This window comes from Ovis aries, chromosome 1 (genome assembly GCF_016772045.2).
Source record: "Ovis aries strain OAR_USU_Benz2616 breed Rambouillet chromosome 1, ARS-UI_Ramb_v3.0, whole genome shotgun sequence".
Lineage (NCBI taxonomy): Eukaryota > Metazoa > Chordata > Mammalia > Artiodactyla > Bovidae > Ovis > Ovis aries.
In genome coordinates this window covers 187,873,436-187,892,406 of record NC_056054.1, presented here as the reverse complement: position 1 = coordinate 187,892,406, position 18,971 = coordinate 187,873,436, and the positions used below count along the sequence as shown (strand labels likewise).

The 18,971-nt window shown below is 39.3% G+C and overlaps 1 protein-coding gene across 1 annotated transcript in view; it reads right to left on the bottom strand.

The window, feature by feature from the left end:
• The window catches only part of PARP14 (poly(ADP-ribose) polymerase family member 14), a 48,388-nt gene that overhangs the window by 5,114 nt on the left and 24,303 nt on the right, over positions 1 to 18,971 (bottom strand). Inside the window, exons 7-15 of the mRNA XM_004002978.5 lie at positions 17,571 to 17,807; positions 16,816 to 17,037; positions 13,488 to 13,566; positions 11,073 to 11,222; positions 10,730 to 10,792; positions 10,232 to 10,399; positions 6,473 to 6,676; positions 2,748 to 3,347; positions 1,157 to 1,290 (exon numbers count right to left, since the gene is read on the bottom strand). Of these exons, the coding sequence (XP_004003027.3) occupies positions 1,157 to 1,290; positions 2,748 to 3,347; positions 6,473 to 6,676; positions 10,232 to 10,399; positions 10,730 to 10,792; positions 11,073 to 11,222; positions 13,488 to 13,566; positions 16,816 to 17,037; positions 17,571 to 17,807 (1,857 nt within the window). The remainder of the gene's footprint in view (positions 1 to 1,156; positions 1,291 to 2,747; positions 3,348 to 6,472; positions 6,677 to 10,231; positions 10,400 to 10,729; positions 10,793 to 11,072; positions 11,223 to 13,487; positions 13,567 to 16,815; positions 17,038 to 17,570; positions 17,808 to 18,971) is intronic.

Genomic DNA, 18,971 nt, shown 5'->3' with positions numbered 1-18,971 from the left:
ATTGAGTTAGCAGACAGATATTCAAGCGGAGATATTTTTTAGGCCACTGGGAGTATGTTCCAGGACTTGAGTCAAAGATCTACATTGGTGATGCTGATTTGAGAACTATCAACAATGAAATGGCACCCCATTCCAGTACTCTTGCCTGGAAAACCCCATGGGTTTTCCATGGGGTCACTAAGTCGGACACGACTAAGCAACTTCATTTTCACTTTTCACTTTCATGCATTGGAGAAGGAAATGGCAACCCACTCCAGTGTTCTTGCCTGGAGAATCCCAGGGACGGGGGAGCCTAGTGGGCTGCCTTCTATGGGGTCGCACAGAGTTGGACACGACTGAAGTGACTTAGCAGCAGCAGCAGCAACACTGAAATAATAGCTGCAGGTGAGAAGAGTAAAAACAATCCTTGGTAGAGTGCAGAGACAGAACGGTGGTGATGGTTTAGTTGCTCAGTCGTGTGCAACCCCATGGACTGTACCTGCCAGGCTCCTCTGTCCATGGAGTTTCCCAGGGAAGACTACTGAAGTGGGATGCCATTCCCTTCTCCAGCAGAGACAGGATAGCAACATATAAATCTGTGGGTAAGCTAGGATTAGGGGTTTAGAGGAGAAACACATACCAGAGATAATGAAAGGAAAATTAGTTAAAAGAAGGAGAAGAAAGCATCTAAATAATATTGCCCTACCAATCAAAGGAGAAAATAATTTCAAAAAGCAAACTTTTAAAACTACTATTTCAAAGCAGAAGATGCCAAAATAAAGGAAATGAACAAGGAAAGGACCACTGGATTATCAAAGGAAGAGGGCACTGCTGATCTGTGCATGGTGGTGCAGAAGCATACAATCCTGATCTGAGGAGCCTCCCTGTGTCTCTTTGTCGTGCGTGCTAGTTATCAACTCCAACTCAGGAGCCATATTTAGGCATTTTTATTAGCTTGCTTCACAAAGTAAATGTATAGTGTTATCATATTAGAATCTAATGTGATACTGTACTAATTAACACAAGAATCTCAGTGACTCAGTAATCATAGTGACAGGAGTAGGATCTAGAATTTAAAACCGAATTACCATAAAATATTCTACTTCTGGGTAAAAAAAAAATGTGAATGAAAATGTATTTAACCATGGAAGAATCTCCATGTCAGCAGAAGGCTTACCTTCTCTATGACGAAGTGTGTGCAGGTTACATGAAACTTGCTTGCCACAGTTTTGTATTCTGGATGATCAGGCTGTAGCTCAACCACACAGACTTTCTGCTGCTTCATATCACTCCAGTACGGAGGCAGCTCAACTGCAAAACAGACATTTGAAAACTCCCTCGCACCTGGGAAGCCTCATCTACACAGTCCATATTCCTGGTATGCTTTGAAAAACTGACTATCATTTGCGCTCTTGTTTTACAATCTCCTAATTTGAAGTGTACAAGAAGCCTCTTATCTTTCTAGAAGAACGTTTCCAAAATGTGAGCCATAGATAATCCAAATCAGAACCAACTATAATGCTTGTTTAAAAAAAACCCTCACCGAGACTTCCTTGATGGTCCACTGAATAAGACTCCGTCTTCTAATGCAGGGGACACGGGTTCAGTCCCTGCTCAGGAAACTAACAGCCCACATGCTGCAGAGCAACTAAGCCCACGAATTGTAACAAAGAGCCCCCTCACCTCAGTGAAGACCCGGCGCAGCCAAAAACAACAACAAAGACAAACAAACAAACAAAAAAAGCTCCCACAGATCTGCAGAATCAAAATCTCTGAGGGTAGAACCTGCATCTTACAGGTTTGATCAGGCTCAGATTTGAGAACTCTTGGTGTAGTATAACTCAGCCCCATATTCCGCTCAGTCTCTCGTCAGAATTTAATAATTTTGCAATATAAATGATTTTCCTATAAGGTTTGCAATAAATACTCATTTATGTTTTGCTTACAAATGCATGGCTCTTTGCCAGAACTCACCACCACGACCACATCCTCCAGATCCATTCTTTCATTATTCCTCACAGCATCCTTAAGAGTTGGGTGGGTGGCAGGTTAAACTTTGTGGCAGGCTGGGGGTGGCAGCTCTGTCTCCCCTTCTGCTAAACAGACTGCTGTACTTGTCATTTCCCCAGGGTTGCTCAGAGTCTGAGGAATCTGTCACATTGCTCTCCCAATGTACTGAAAGCCATTTAGTAGTTTTCAGTGGGGGATTTTTGTGGTTCAAAGGCAGGAATAGCTGTCTACACAAGACGAGCTTTCCCTTCTCAGGAACCTTGAAGGCTGCTTCCTGATGTTTGTGTCAAGGATTCTTATCCTCAGGCAGAGGAGAAAGTGACTTCTGGGAGACCCTACAGGCTCCCCATCCACTCAGACATTAGTCACAGACTCCGAAGGCCCACTCTCTGTTTTCCTTTTGTTCTAGAAAGCCTTAGGCTACTTTACAGCCCACGGCTTTCCCTTTCCTGACTGAGGCAGCCGTTACCCCCAACCCCCGCCAGCAAAACTGACTCCGGGAAGCTTATAAACTGCAGAGATAAGAACAAATACAACGTTTCACTATTGCTACCATGAAGAAAATGATCAGCTGTTGGGTGCACCCTTGCTGTATTTTCCTGGCCAAAGTGTAAGCGCCTTCAACCCAGAGACCATGTTTTCTATTTTCTTCCATGAGGGTTACTTGGATTTTATCTACTTGAACAACATTTTGATGAATGTACAACACACAACACAGGCAGAAAGTAATGGAGAGCAAGCATGAAAGTTTGAGTCACCTTCAGATTTTGTATGGCGCTGAACAGATAAGCTGTTTCCTTGTGCATCTGTAGCAACGTATGTCCTCAAGTCCACTGTGTAGCTCTGATGATTGATTTTGACATCAATTGTCTTTTTCTTTTGTTTCTTTGCATCCTCCAATTGCATGTTGGTTATTTTGTCAAAACTATGAAGTTTATTATTACCGTCCTGATATTGCCATTCTACAAAATCATGGGTACGATCTGCCAGAGACTCCTGTTCTTTGGACAATCTAACTCTCTTGATCATGTCCTCAATCGCATTTCTAGCCTGCATCACATCTTTGGTAATTCCAGAAACCTCAATCAAAGGTCTTTCACGGTTCAAGGAAATGGAAATATTTAGCTTCTTCTGAAGCTCATCCAATTCTTTATATTCGTTTGTATTAAAATGTTTGATACATTCATCTTCACTGGAGTAGGGACACTGTTCCTTTCGAATGAGGTCCTGTATCCACAAGAGAGCGTCTTCCACATTTTTTACATTTTTACCACACACCTGAAAAACTGCTAATTCTGTTTTCTTTTCTAAAACCAGAGTCTGTTTTGTGGGAGATTTACTTGAGAAGCCCAAAAATGCTAAAAAAGAAAAGGAAAGAAGATTAGTTATTTTTCTTTCTCTCTTCCTTCCTTTCTTTCTTTCCTTCTCCCTCCCTCTTTTTTCCTTTCTTTCTTTGTCACCATGCTATACATTACATTCCCAGGACTTGCTTATCTTATAACTGGATGTTTTTACTCTTTTGACCAATTTTACCCATTTCACCCACCTCTCATTCCCCTCTGCCCACCATGACCACCCACCCTACCTCTGGCAATCATCAGTCTGTCTTCTATGAGTTCAGTATTTTTTTTTAAGATTCCACATATAAGGGCTATCACTGAGTATTTGTCTTTCTCTGTCTTGTTTCATTTATCATAACGTCCTCAAGGTCCAACCATGTTGTTGCAAGCGGCAGGATTTCCTTCTTGTTTATGGCTGAGTAATATTTCATTATATATATAATATTATTTAATATTTATTTTATATATAATATTACATTATATATATATATACATATATATATATACACACACACATATATATATATATATATATATATATACATCTCCCCTCCCTCTTGAGAGTACTGGTGTTTTAAAAGCTACTTTGAAGGTGGGAAAAGCCTAGCTTTCAAATAGGGACAGGATGTATCCTCCTTTCAAACAGGGACAGAATGAGTAATATTTCATTACATATATATTTAATGAAATACATATATAACATCTTCTTTATAATCCAGCTTCAGTGGTTCCATGTTGTGGCTACTGAAAACAATGGTACAATGAACATGGATTCAAGGAAGTGATTTCATTTCCTTCAGGATAAATACCCTGAAATGGAATTTTTAATCTTTTGAGGAACCTCCATACTGTTTTCCACAGTGGCTGTACCAATTTACATTCCTACCAAAAGAGCACAAGTTTTCCGTTTTCTCCACATCCTCACCAACAATTGTTATTTCTTGTCTTTTTTTTTTTATCATTTATTTTCCCCTATTTTTTCTTTTTGTTTTTTTCCCCTATGTTTTCTTCTAGAAGTTTTATGGGCAGTCTTAGTACTTGAGTCTTTAATCCTTTTCTTCTTTTTCGCCATGCCACATTGTATGTGGGATCTTAGTTCCCCAGCCAGGGATGAAACCTGTGCCCCCTGCAGTGGAAGAGCAGACTTTTAATTTCACTGGACCACCTAGAAAATCCGTTTTCTTTTTGCCAATAGCTGTTCATCATGTGAGGTGGTCACTCATTATGATTTTGATTTATATTTCCCTGATGATTATACTTTTCCATACACCTATTGGCCATTTGTATCTTTTTTTGAAAAATGTCTATTTAGATACTCTATCTTAAAATCAGACTGTTTGCTTTTTTTTTTCTATTGAGTTATATGAGTTCTTTATATATTTTGGATGTAACACCTTACCAGATATACAATTTGCAACCATTTTCTCCCATTCAGTGGGTTGCCTTTTCATTTTATTGATGAATTCCTTTGCTGTGCAGAAGCTTTTTAGTTTGATGTAGTTACACCTACTCATTTTTGCTTTTGCTATTTGTACTTTTAGTGTCAAATCTAAAAAGAAATCATTGTTAAGACCAATGTCAAGGAGCTTACCTATATGTTTTCTTCTAGGAGTTTTATAGTTTCAAGTCTTATGTTCAAGTCTTTAGTCTGTTTTGATTTTACTTTTGTGTCCAGTGTAAGATAGTGGTCCAGTTTCATTCTTTTGCATGTGGTGGTCCAGTTTATAGGCTTCTGAAGCAAGCACCCAACACTGTTTATTGACGAGACTATCCTTTCCACACTGTATATTCTTGGCTCCCATGTTGTAAATTAATTAAACATATGTGCATGGCTTTATTTCTGGGCTCTCTATGGTGCTGGTCTCTACTAATCTATGTGTCTATTTTTATCAGTACGAAACTTTTGATTATTGTATCTTTGTAATATAGTTTGAAATCAAAAAGTATAATGCTTCTAGCTTTGTTCTTCTTCCTCAAGATTGCTTTGGCTATTTGGGGTCTTTTGTGGTTCCATGCAGATTTTAAAATTGTTTATTCTACCTTCTTTGAAAAGTGCCATTGGAATTTTGATAGGGATTGCATTGAATCTGCAGCCTGCTTTAACCAGTATGGATATTTTAACAATATTAATCCTTCCAATCCAGGAGTATAAACTATATTTCCATTTATTTGTATTTTCTTCAGTTTCTTTCATCAATATTTTGTAGTTTTCACAGTATAGGTTTTTCACCTCCTTGGTTAAATTTATTTCTGGGATTTTATTCTTTTTGATGCAATTATAAATGAGATTGTTTTCTTAATTTCTCTTTGTGATAGTTCATTAAAGATTAGCTAATTTCAAGTCAGACAGAGAGAGACAAACTGATAATGAGGAATTTGGAAAAAAAAACTCATAGAAAAAGAGATCAGACTTGTGGTCACTAGGAGGCTGGAGGGCAAGGGTTGAAGGCAACTGGAGAAAGGTGGTCAAAAGATGCAAACTTCCAATTACAAGGTAAATAAGTACCAGGAATGTAATATACAGAATGATGACTATGATATTGTGATTTATCAGAAAAAATATATTTGGTCATTTGAATGGCCAAATATTTTTCTCATATATACAGTATTTGGCTTGTGACTGGCATCGAAAGTGGAGGGCCATCTTGTTACACTGAGAGCCCTTTGCCTGTGGAATCTGATTCCATCTCTGAGTAGATGATGTCAAAACCAGGCTGAATCCTCAGACACCTTGCTGGGGTCTGAGATTTGCTTGTGGCTACAGGAAAGCCTCCACACATACCTTGGAATTGGGTCCAAAAACCTTTAATGACTGTAGTTAACACTACTATATGCTGTATATGAAAGCTGTTAAGAAAGTAAATTCTAAGAGTTCTTGTCACAAGAAAAAAAATTCTTCTTTGTTTTCTCTTTTTATTTTATCTATGTGAGATAATGGATGCTAACTAAACTGATCATGGTAATTATTTCACAATAATATAAGTCAAACTATTATGTTGTATATCTTAAACTTATACAGAGATGTATGTCAACTATATCTCCATAAAACTGGAAGAAAACTAATAAACTACCAAAAAAGGATAGCTGTTTCTCATGTAACATCAATATTAGAAATATGTATTTCATAAAAATGAACAACTCACATGCAATTTTAGACATCATACACTGTTGGAAAGAAGCCTGAGGTCCTCTTTTTTTCATGTTGGCATAAAATACATCCAGTAGTTGAGGCTGAAAGATAACAACTTTAACTTTTTTCATAGACTGGACTAATCTTTTCTGAATAAATTCTTCAATGGCATCAATTATGGCTACTGCAACTTTATCTGGGTCTTGTTTGGCACTACCTGGAAAGGCAAATAATAAAAATAATTAGGGGGAAAAGGCCCAACTGGAAAAAAGTGAAGAATAAATTAGGGATTCCAATTCTCAGAATAAATTCCCACTCTTCAACTCTCATCACCATGGACTTTACTAACAAGGCACCAGCAAACACTCCTGAAGTCCTAGATGCAATGGGGACTTTTTGTTCCAGGACGTCAGGAACAGCCCAACAATTAACAATGAAACATAACTTGGTGTCTGATGTTCTTATTTGCTCTATTCAGCTGATCCCAGCTCACTGTGTCCCTCTGTTACAGAGACAGTTAACCTCTCTTGGCTTACTAGTGTCCTTAAAAGACCCAGAAAAAGTAAAAGATGATAATGTATGTTGACATATATTGCTATTTAAAGAGAACAATGATTACTTTTTGTTGAGTCATTTCTTGACTTTATGGATATATCCTTTTCTCTCAGATGTCTTTGGGTACCTGATTTAAAATGAGCTAATTCTGTAAGACACCTAAATCCATAAGCTTTTGTTATAATCTATAATTCTCTGCACACAAATTATCCATGAGCCTCCAAGTTTTGCCTCCTCCAGTCAGTGCAGTTTTAGCTGCGTTGCAGGGTTCAAGGCTGTCACCCGAGCAAGGTCTTTTCCTATATTAAACATGGCTTCATATCTTGATTTCCCAAGCCTACTGCCTAAATAAGAATATGAAAATTCCTTGAAAAAACTCATGAAAAGTCAGGGAAGCAGTTCCATATGAATAGCAGCTATCATGGAGGGAGCTGCTGCTGCTGCTAAGTTGCTTCAGTCGTGTCCGACTCTGTGTGATCCCATAGATGGCAGCCCACCAGGCTCCCCCGTCCCTGGGATTCTCCAGGCAAGAACACTGGAGTGGGTTGCCATTTCCTTCTCCAATGCATGAAAGTAAAAAGTGAAAGTGAAGTCTCTCAGTTGTGTCTGACTCTTAGCAACCCCATGGACTGCAGCCTACCAGGCTCCTCCATCCATGGGATTTTCCAGGCAAGAGTACTGGAGTGGGGTGCCATTGCCTTCTCCGATATTGAGGGAGGGAGGCAGGCAATGTGAAAGTCCCCTGGGCCGCTTGGTGTGATAGACAAAAGGCCCACTTGGATTATCCCTGTTCATTGTGCCCACTATTATTGCAGAGAGGAGAGCAACCCTCTCTGACCTGGCTATGGAGACAACTGTAGTAATGTAGACGACTGGGTTTTTTGATGACATGATCAGAGGAAGAGAGAAACTCTCATTGTAAAGCTGTAGTTATTCCATGATATTTGCAAGAATCTAAATGGTAGTGTTCAGATATATTCATCTACTCTCAACAATCTAAGCACTTTGGACACGGAGGATGTGACATGTGGGGATGAATAGGTGTTCAACAGGTAAAGTATGGGAAACTGAGGGAAAGGCTATGCCAAATAGAACTATGTAAGGGGTGTGATACATTGAACTTGATGTGTTCAGGGGAACGGATCTGGTTTTTAGAAAGTTAAACAAGGAATAGAGGGGTGAATGGAGGAAGCACTGGAGCAGGGAGCTCAGTTCTAAAGAGGAGTCTGTAAGTAAAGGTTTAGGCAAAAGATAAGAGCTGAACAAAGAGAAGAGGCCAGAATGAAGAGCTGGGTATCGGGGTTGAGGAGATATTCAGGAGTTAAAGTCAACAGGGCCAAGTGACCAACTGGCTTTACACTTACTTGCCTCTTGTTCCCTGTCCTTTGCCACCCACATCCTTCACGTGTGTTTCACACGTCACACTGCACTGTGGATGTTTGCTAATATGTCTGTGTCTCATAACAGGTCAGGTGCCTCTTCTGAACTGAACCTTTTTCTTAGTCATCAAACTAATTAATAAGCTAATGCACACAGGAGTGGTAAAGAGTGTAGAATCAAAGATTCTAGATAGAAAGTGATATTTTTAACATGCTTGGGGTTATAAGAGGAAGGGCAGGTGTGGGGAGAAGACAATGAACTGGAGTTCAGAGTTTGCTTTCAGCTTGAGATGCCTGCAGGTAACACTGAGTGCCCGTTCTCTCCCCTCAAGCAGGTGCCTGTAAGGAACAGGGAGAGGGCTTCCTTTACTGCCAGCAACTGTCTCGATTACAGTCTCAACTCATAAACACCACTAAGGAAGCAAACTCCTCCATCTGTTAGTCTAAGGGCCTGCTCAGGTAGGGATAACGACAGGGAAAAAAGATGAGCAAGAAATTTCTAACCTTAATTTCTTTGTGCAGATCAGCAATGCAACCAGGTCAGTGGAAAAAAACAACAGGTTTGCAGTAATCCAGAAATATTTATACAAAACTAAAACTGCCTCATTTACTTATTTCTTCTCTGACTCCACTCAGGGACTCCCTTGGGAAGGTCAGTGCCACTCTGAGGCTGCCTACTTTCTTAGCACAATTAAAGTTAAGGCAGAAACACAAGACTGGAGCTCAGAGGAAAAAGCAGATGGAGGTAGAGACTAGAAAGTCATTAGCGGGTATCCGTTAAAAATGACAGAGAGCAGGACAGACAAATAGATAATACATTGGCTAATCTGCTAGGACTGAATGATACTAAAAAGAGAATGGAAGAATAAAGGGTATATAAATCATACTTTCAGATATAGAGAACCAAAGAGACATAACATTCTATGTGGGAAAAGAAGAATGAAAAATATACGAGAAATCAAAATATGGGATAGAGGATAAGAAGAAGGCCCAGAAAGTAACAAGGACGGTTAGGTTTATGAAGCTAAGCTTTTGGAGGGCCTAAAATGCCAGTATGAGACACTCCAACTTGGATTCCTGAGCAATGGAATGTTTAAGCCAGTGCTGTGCCTTCTCTCTCTGGGACCAGTCATCTCCAGCCACTTCAAGCCTGAGCAGCTCCCTTAAGGGAGACCAAGCAGGAGTACCTGATTCATGCACATGCCTCAGATTTCTGGGGAAGCAGCTCAGAGAGCATCACCTTACAAGTGATAAGCCCAAAGCACCATCCTTATAAAAGAAGACTCATACAATCATTATACAGTTTGAGGAAAACAAGAAACTCCGAAGAGGCAGACAGGCTGAACGAGGAAGGCCTAGATTTTCTGACTCATTAGAATCCACCGAGTTCTGCTGACTGAGAGGCTGAGATGCCCCATGACCAGCCCCTTGTTGAGGAGGCAAGAGAAGGGGGATGGCCATGCTGTCTGGAGGAAGCAAAGTCCATGCACTGGTGTTTCAGTGAAGAGTAGAGGGGAAGTTGAAGACTAAATGATGGGACGTGTGTAGGGGCTGAAAAAGAGGAAAGAGCTGATAAAAGTAATGAGAAACAGACTTCTTCTCTCCCTTCCCTTCCATATTAGAAAGCAAATGTCTACTATGCCAATACTCTCTTCACTTTTCTTCATTTTCCCCTTTTACTTAAACTACCCTCAGGCTTTGCTCCTTCCCTCAGGGGTTGCCCTGAGTTGAGGAAACTGATGCCAACTCAGGAGTAAGTACATTAACCATCATCAGCACCAAACCCGAGGGAGAGTGGTCGCCTTGGGATTCAGCCTTGACAACCAGAGGTCACAAACCTGTCCCAATGGCCGGGAGGCAAACAGACGAGTAATGGCGTTTTTCACACTCTTGCAAAACACAGGTGACTGATCTCTTGACATCATTTCCACCAATGACGTGAATGATATTCTTGCACTTCAAAAACCCGCCTTCAGTAATTATATAATCACTGTGGCCCTGTTGAGCTGGGAAACATGAGACAAAGAGACACAAAATTAGAGGCTGAACCCACTCTCTGATTGTTTAAAAAGGAAAATGTCTGAATTGAAAGATAAAGTATTCTCTGTGAATAAGAAACTCCTGAAATACTAGCTCTGATGAATCTCACTTCTCTTATTAACTGAGAGATTACTTTTCATTTCTAATTCACTGCAACAGGAATTCTTCAGTAAAAGGCATGATTTCCAGATCAATATGTTGTCTTCCCAACCCCAAGACTTTCCTCATCCTCCACAGCCTCCCATATGCAGTCTTCCACTTAAACCTTAAAATCAAAAAATAGCGTTGTGCCTTACCTTGGCGAGAACATTCTATTTCCACATTTCCCCCAGCACTTTCTAAAATTGCTTTGGAAACCCCTGCATGAGAAAATCAAGATGTTTACACACATCAGAATGGTTGCCTCACAGTCTAAACGCTTTCCCCATCATCGAAGGAATCCTATAACTAGGTATTTCTGATAACGAAAAATTCATAAAAGAACTGTTCCCAATTATGAGAAACCATGTCAAAACAATTTAAAAATTATTAATTAGTATTAATAAGACAAAGTTATAGAAACCAGTTTGGCTGTAGGAACCCTACTTTGTGGGCGCTACTGTGACTATTACATTAGTCAAAATTCTGTAAGTCAAGTACCTGCTTTGAGATTAAATGACTTTGATGTTGAATTTACGATCACATCTGCCTCTTCTTTGCTGATATCTCCAGAGGCTACTTGGAAAAGGATGGGCCCAATCTTCATTTCATACATCCCTGAATCAGGGTTAGAAACAGTCCCATAGAAATCTGACAAGGGAAAAAAAAAATGGAGTCAGTAACAAGTCAGCAATAGCAAGAGCGACTTAGGTTTCATGGTCCTCACCTGTGCCCTGCTCAACCTTCTCTTTCTGTCTCTCTGCCCCTCTGTGTGATCTGTGGCATTTAACTTGGCCCTGCCTCTGAGCCCCTGGTGGTCTGTTTCTGGCAAAGGATTATAAAATATAGTATATATCAAATATGGACTTCAGTTGCTGACCGAGGTGAATTAGTCGACTTGAGCCTTTCCTTTCCACTGATTACAAGTAAAAACATGGGACAAATACAAAAAGCCACTATCAGAGAACTGACACGTTCACAACAGCAGGCAAATTGGGGAAGGGAGTCAAAATTTGAAGGAGCAGCCTCTACGGCTTCCCATTTTGTTTGGTAATTTTTCCTCTTTATCTCCCAGCCTTGACCCAGGCATGGCCCTCGTTACAGAACTACACAATGAAGACAGGCAGCAAAACGCTCAGAGAATGTCTGTCTTGTGGCCAGAGGACTGAGAAAATGGGTCCCCATGAGCTGATCAGAATAGCAGAGAAGCCTCATTTTTTCCCGTACTTATCCTTTTTAAATCTATACCCTGTATAAGGTGCCCTGGATGTAGAACTCCACAGTGACACCATGGGGAGCTAAAACTGAGGGAGATTCTATATTCCTGTCGAGAAGAATCAGAACAAAAAGGGACTTGTGGTCTGAAAAGTGTCTATGTGGTATATGAGAAATCCTTGGCTTTTTGTTTGTTAGGTCCCCTCCCTACCCCCTCTGCTTTGTCCAAGGGCAACCCTGATCATGCAAAATTATAAGGCAACAGAACTCGCGGCTTCAACTCTGACAAAACCTTGTCCTTCTGGCCAGAAGACCTGGAAAATAGCCTTCTGCAAGACAGAATGTAAGGGGAATGCTGGGACAGTGAGCTGGAGAGAGTGACCCCCTGTTCTCTGTATGACTGCACATGGGTAGACCCAAGCTGCATAGCAAAGGCCTTAGGAATGGAATTGATCTTAACCACTGCCCAAACATAAGGTGAGGCAGAACTTGTAGAATGAAGCTAACTGAATGGCTGCCTGCTCAAACAAAGAAAACAATGACCATTTTCCAGAGGATTTTAATAGGACCTTAGTCGTACAACATAATGTTTAAAATGCCCATTCTTCGGACTTTCCTGATGGTCCAGTGGCTAAGACTGCAAGATCCCAATGCAGAGGGCCTGGGGTTCAATCCCTAGTCAGTAAGCTAGATCCCACATGCCACAACTAAGACCCGGAGCAGCCAAATAAATAGATGTTTTTAAAAAATAAAATGCCCATTCTATAATCCAAAATTGCTTGTCACCCAACAAACCAGGAAAATGTGACCAATTCTCAAGTATAAAGACACTCAATATAGACACTAATCTTAAAGTGACTCAGATGTTGGAATAATCAGACAGTCTTTAAAGCCTCTACTATAACTACTATAACTCCCTGAGGGCAAAGTAAAAACATTTGAATGCATGAAAATAATCTGGAATGAAAGGAAAAATAGGGATCTCTACAGAGAAATATAAACTATAAAATAAGAATCAAATGGACATTTTAGAACTTAAAAGACAATGTTTGAAATTAAAAGTTCACTGGATAGGCTATATATAGTATAGTAGACAGAGAAAAGAATCAGTGAATTTTAAGGTAGATTAATAAATGTTATCCAGTCTGAAGAACAGAGAGAAAAAAGATGGAAATTAAAAAAAAAAAAGAACAGATCTTCAGAAATATTATCAGAAGGCTTACCATTTGTGTTATTGAAGCACCAGAGGGAGAGGAGAGAGACCAGTGCAGAAAAATATATTTGAAGAAATGACTGAAAAATTCCCAGGTCTGACGGAAGCCATACATGTTCAGATTTAAGAAGCTTCAGCAAACTCCAAACAGGATAAACTCAAATATACAACAGTAACTTTGACAGAGGAGAAGCATTTGGTTGGTTTTATTTCTTTAAATGTATCTATTTTTGAAAACACTTATCACATCATCCTTAGTAGCCTCATCATCACTTAAAAACCGATTGTACAGATTATATTTGCCCAGCCTGCTCTTTCACTCTAGATCACATAAATATCACCAGTGTCTTGCATGCTCAGGTATATGGAATATAATTTAATATTTTATTTATCACAAATTGACTTTTTCATAAAAATCATCCTGTTTTACTTCTCACTGAATATTTAGCAATTATAAATAATTCCTCTATTTAAAAGCTTTACTGAACCTTGTGTACTTTCAGCCTTGGAAATTTTGTCAGTGATGATATTTCCATTAGCTCTTGTAGCAAATTCATCTGAGAATGCCTGGAAATACAAATACAGTTTTAACCACCACAATTCTCAGTAGATAAATGAATCTGATTCAGACATTTTGATCCTACGCACAAATATTTATGAGAGAACAATTCTCAAAGTATTATTTATTTTCATTATGGATTTTTAAGTTATAAAAACTCATAAACTCTATTTTTAGAAATATGCACTATGAAAATTATCAAAGATGTGAACAAATATATAAATATAAGGATACTGATTACAATGATGTTTGCAACTGAGAAAAAATTAAAGTTTAAAACTCCAACAGGAAAATGGTTAAATAAATTTTAGTATGCCCATATGCTGGAGTATTTACTTCCCTGGTGGCATAGATGGTAAAGAATCTGCCCTCAATGCGAAAGACACAGGTTCGATCCCTGGGTCAGGAAGATCACCTGAAGAAGGGCATGCCAACCCACTCCAGGATTCTTGCCTGGAAAATCCCATGGACAGAGGAGCCTGGAGAGTGTGCAGTCCATGGGGTCACAAAGAGTCAGACACGACTACACAACTAACACTTTTACTTTCATGCTGGAGTATTTGGCAGCCATTATAAATCACATTTTAAAAGAATAGTTAATAGAACAGGGAAATGCTTATTTTATACTATTAAATGAAAAAAGAATGATATTAAAATACATAGTCCCACATTTAAAAGTTCACATATATAAAAGACTGGAATGAAATATAACTAAAAGAATTTATGCATTTTTTGTTCAGATTCTATAATGAAGATGTATTACTTTCATAATGAGTAAAAGCAAATATTTGCTATTGTCAAAAATACAGTGTTAAGAGAAAGACAATCACAAGGACCCAGACCCTTCAGTTCTTTACTTATTTGTACCAGGAAAGAAACAGCTAGGGGAGTAGTGTCTTGGGAGTTAGAGGCTGGAATTCCATTTCTTTGCCTGGTAGTGACACACCAATATCATCTCTTTCTTCCTCCTTATTACAAGCAACAGGAAATTTTGTTGGGAATGAACAAGTAACATCTTGACTAAAAGGCTTATACAATAATGGGAAGAGGACCAGACAGAAGTGAGCCAAGTGAGCCTTGGCTATAGACCCAAGGTCTCAGGCTTAAAGACTACTATAAGCACCAGGCATGTAAGCTACAGGAGTAAAAAGGTGGACTGGTTTGACTCTGGAGAACTAGACAGTAGCTGCCATTCAACCACAGCAAATTGTTCAGGCTCATATCCATGTCCAGTGTGCCAGAATTTTTTAATTTTTAGGTCACAGTGGACATCTGGAGCTTAATATGACATGTTTGATTCTTAAATGCCAGCAACAGATTCAAACTGTTTAAAAAAACAGCCCAAATAAAGCATATCTAGAGGTTCCATTCAGACCACAGGCTGCTGTTTGCAACCTCTGTTATAGTCTCGACTTATAAATATTGCAATAAGTTTTGCTTATTTGGGGGCAAATAAAATCAAAGCTTAACTCTCTTTACAAGTCTTAAGAGAAAAAGTGTCACAGCCATGTATGGAAAAGCAATATTATTTCCAATGGCAATAACAGTGTCTGTCTAGGCTAACCCCTTTATCAAATACTTTAATTTGAATCTTTAGGAAAGATAATGAAGGCTGAGATTGCACAGAAATAGTGAGCTTCGAGGGTTCAGGTCCATGTCATAGGACTCACTTCCTTCAATGAACCCAGCCATTCATTCAAAAACTCAGCATTTCATCTCTCTAGTTCATTTTATGTGTACAAATCTTAGCTCTCCAAGTAATTATGATTTGTAGGAGGGGCAGCACATGCTACATACCCATTCTGTAATCCATATCACTTTGTACAATGCAAGTCATAGGGAGACTGTTCAAAAAGCATTTATTGACTAGAAATGACTGTAGTTTTGTGGGCCAACTAAATGGACCACATATACTGCTCAGGGGGTTTAGCTGTCTGTTTAGAATTTAGATTTGCTTGCTTCCAGAGTATTTAAAGGTAGTAGCTAGAGAGAGAAAAAAAAAGTATGACCTAAAAATTCAGTTGGTCCAATGATACATGGACATCTCTTAGATTGCTAGCTTTAATCTGTTACTTCTTACACTATTATGGAACTTTTCAAACATTTAATATCATCTATTCTCCTGGATTCTAAGGACTTGGAGGGCAAGAATAATGGCCTCTTATTAAATGCTTCTTGTTCTCCCGTAATGCTGAGTCCAGCAGCTTACTCACAGCTGATGTTCAGCAAATGTGAGCTAGTTGATGAACTCTCTATGACCAAAGATGGTTCTGGTATTTCTGGTCCCAACCATCTTACTCCTATGGGGATGTGCTGAGTCCTTCAGTTGTATATTATTTTGACATTCTCCTATTTGTAGGACCACACAGTACTTTTATATTATGTATTAAAATTTATATGTTAATATGGAAGGAAATTCTATAGATTAAAGAGGTTTAAGGGCTATGTCAACTCCATTGCAATACTGGGGCCTTATTTGAATTCTGATTCAAACAAACAAGCTATAAAAACAAAATATTTATGAAATAGTTTGAAATATGAACATTGACTTGATAATTGATTAAATAAAGGAATGATTGTCAATTTCTTTTACGTGTGAAATAGTATTGTAGTAAGGTTACTTTTTTAAAAAGAATACTAATGTCTAAAACAAATACTGAATCTATTATGGGTAAAATGTATATATGGGATCTGCTTCAAAAATGATATGGAAGGAAAGGAAATAAATGGATATAGAAATGAAACCTACTGGCCATAAGTTGTTAATTAAGAAGATGAATACGGATAAAGGGATTTCATTATACTACTTTGCCTAGTAGTAGCAGTAATTTAATCGCTAAGTCGTGTCTGACTCTTGCTACCTCACAGACTGTGGCCTGCCAGGCTCCTCTGTCCATGGGATTCTCCAGGCAAGAATACTGGAGTGGGCTGCCATTTCCTTCTCCAGGGGATCTTCCTGACCCAGGAATCGAACCCAAGTGTCCTGCATTACAGACAGATTCTTTACCAACTGAGCTACAAGGGAAGCCAACTGTTTTGTCAATTTTTGTATATGTTTCAAATTTTTCTTAATAAGAAGTCAAATTTTTTCTATATGCATACATTTGCTTGAAATTTGCTATACTACAACTAGTCCACACTGCTCTTTTACTTTCTTGTATGAAAATACATGAAAGAAACAACCTATGAAACGAAGAAGACACTTGAAAATGTCAGGGCTCAGTTGACAGAATAACCAGCAATGAGCAAGACCGTACCTGAATAGTTTCATGATCACTTGGATGCAACAGAAACCAAACCTCTTGTAAAGTTCTGGATTGACTCTTTCTACTGAATGTGAATACTTCTGAGGTGATTAATTGAGCAAAAATGTTTTTAGGAAACCCCAGATTTCCTGTTCCTATCGCTGGAAATGCAATTGAGTTTAAGGACAAACTCTCAGTGATCTCCAAACATTTTCTGATTATGTTTTCCATGATCTGAAAAGGACAAAGCACATTCTTATACATTTTTGCCTAGAAATTAGAGTTCAAACAAAAAGAACAAGAATTTAGCTACGATGGGATCTCTGCCTACTCCTTTTTACTTTCAACAAAAGGAGGTTAAGGGCAGTGAGAAGGGGGAAAGAAAAATAGAGGCGTAAACGAGGAAAAGGAAGGAAGAATGTGTGAGACCCTCCAAAAAGATTCAAACTCATTCAGCAATGATGGAAAGAAGCAAAGCAGTTACTGTGCTGATCCTTTGTTCTCTTCCATTCTTCACGCCCTCACCTTGCCTTCCTCACTAAAGGGTGCTATCTTCAGCAACCCTTCCCTGAGTCCCAGCAATGGTTGAGAACTACAGTAAATTTATATTATTAACTGGTCCTTGGGAGAAGACAGCTATAGCTCAAAGAAATGGCTCTGAGAATGTGATGTTATTACAGAATAGAAATAGGCAGAGTCCAATCTACTTTACACTGAGAGTTCAAAGAGCTACCTAATTTTCTGGAGAATTTAAAACCAGGTCCCACCTTCTGTGAAGACGGTTTGTTATCTCTCCAGTTCGGAGCCACCACGTGAAGCACATGGTGGCAGTGCAGATTGCAGCCGCTGGTTTGGAGAACAGTGCCCACATCAACAACAACCCCTTGTCCAGCTATCTTCAATTCCTCCTGGAGCTTTTGTCCTGCTTTTTCCAAGAAGGCCTTGGAAAGGGGTCCTCTATCGAGCTCAAGATCCGAGGGAATGGAGTTGACAACAACATGGGTCTTAAAAACAAAACCAACAATTTGTTTCAAATTCTAAGAAAAAGCATTCATCCAGGATTACTATATTTAAGCCCCTGGGCTTGGCACAGTGGGAGACAACTAAGATGATCAAGTTTTCAGAGATGAAAATACCACCTCAAAAGAGAGATACTTATCTCAATAACACTCTAGGACAAAAAGTAGCTGTCAAAAAAGCAACACATACATGGTAGGGACTCACCAAAGGAGTCCAGAGGAAGCGCCTTCAGAGGTTAGTGAGGACAGTATGAGTGACACGGTGTCTGAGAAATGGGAATAGCTGCTGCAGGCAGAGAGAGATGGGGAACTCATTCAGGAGGGGCAACAGCATGGGCAGAAGCAGGGTAGGTTGTGAGCAGCAAGCCCATTAGTTTGACCTGCTAGAGAGCTTTCACAGCAAAAGGTAGCAGCCAGGCTAGGAACACTACACAGCGGGGAGACTGCAGGGCCTTGAGTCCCAAGTCAACTGGGCTTCCAGGCATCAGTGAAGAGCCATGGGATCTTTTCCAGCAGGACAGTTACTATGAGCAGATTAATCAGGCTTGACTAAGACACCAAGAGAAGACGGGAGAGGGAATGGGACCAAGTGGTTGTCAAAGTTACCCCCACAAGGGTAACCGAGGAGTGATGCGAAGCAGATCTGTGGCAGCAGAAGCCACACACCCATGCGAGAGGAAGGCACGGAAGGAATGCCTTACTGCTCAGGGTCCACGGTGAATGAGCATCGGAACTCATTCCAATTACTGACCCCTGGCTGAGAGAGACTTCTGTTTATTTGCTTGGTTTTCTCGATGAGAAACAAAATTACTTCTATATTTTGAAATACAGCAATGCACATTCTAGTCCTAGCTCTATCATTTGCTTGCTGTGAGACTCGGGCAAAATACTTAACCCCTCTAAATCTCATTCCTTCATCTGTGAAACGAGAATAATAATCCTGGAATCTGCCTCATAGCAATGAATGAGAAAATGAATGCCAAGCACTTGGGAGAGTGCCTGGCACGTAGAACACAGGCAGTGTTAGCTATTATTCTTGTAATTATGATTTAAGCTAACTGTAAGTAAAAATCAAAATTTTTACAACCTCTTTCCATATTTTGAGCTAAAATGAAAAATATTTTAAACAAAATAACAACTTGAACAAAA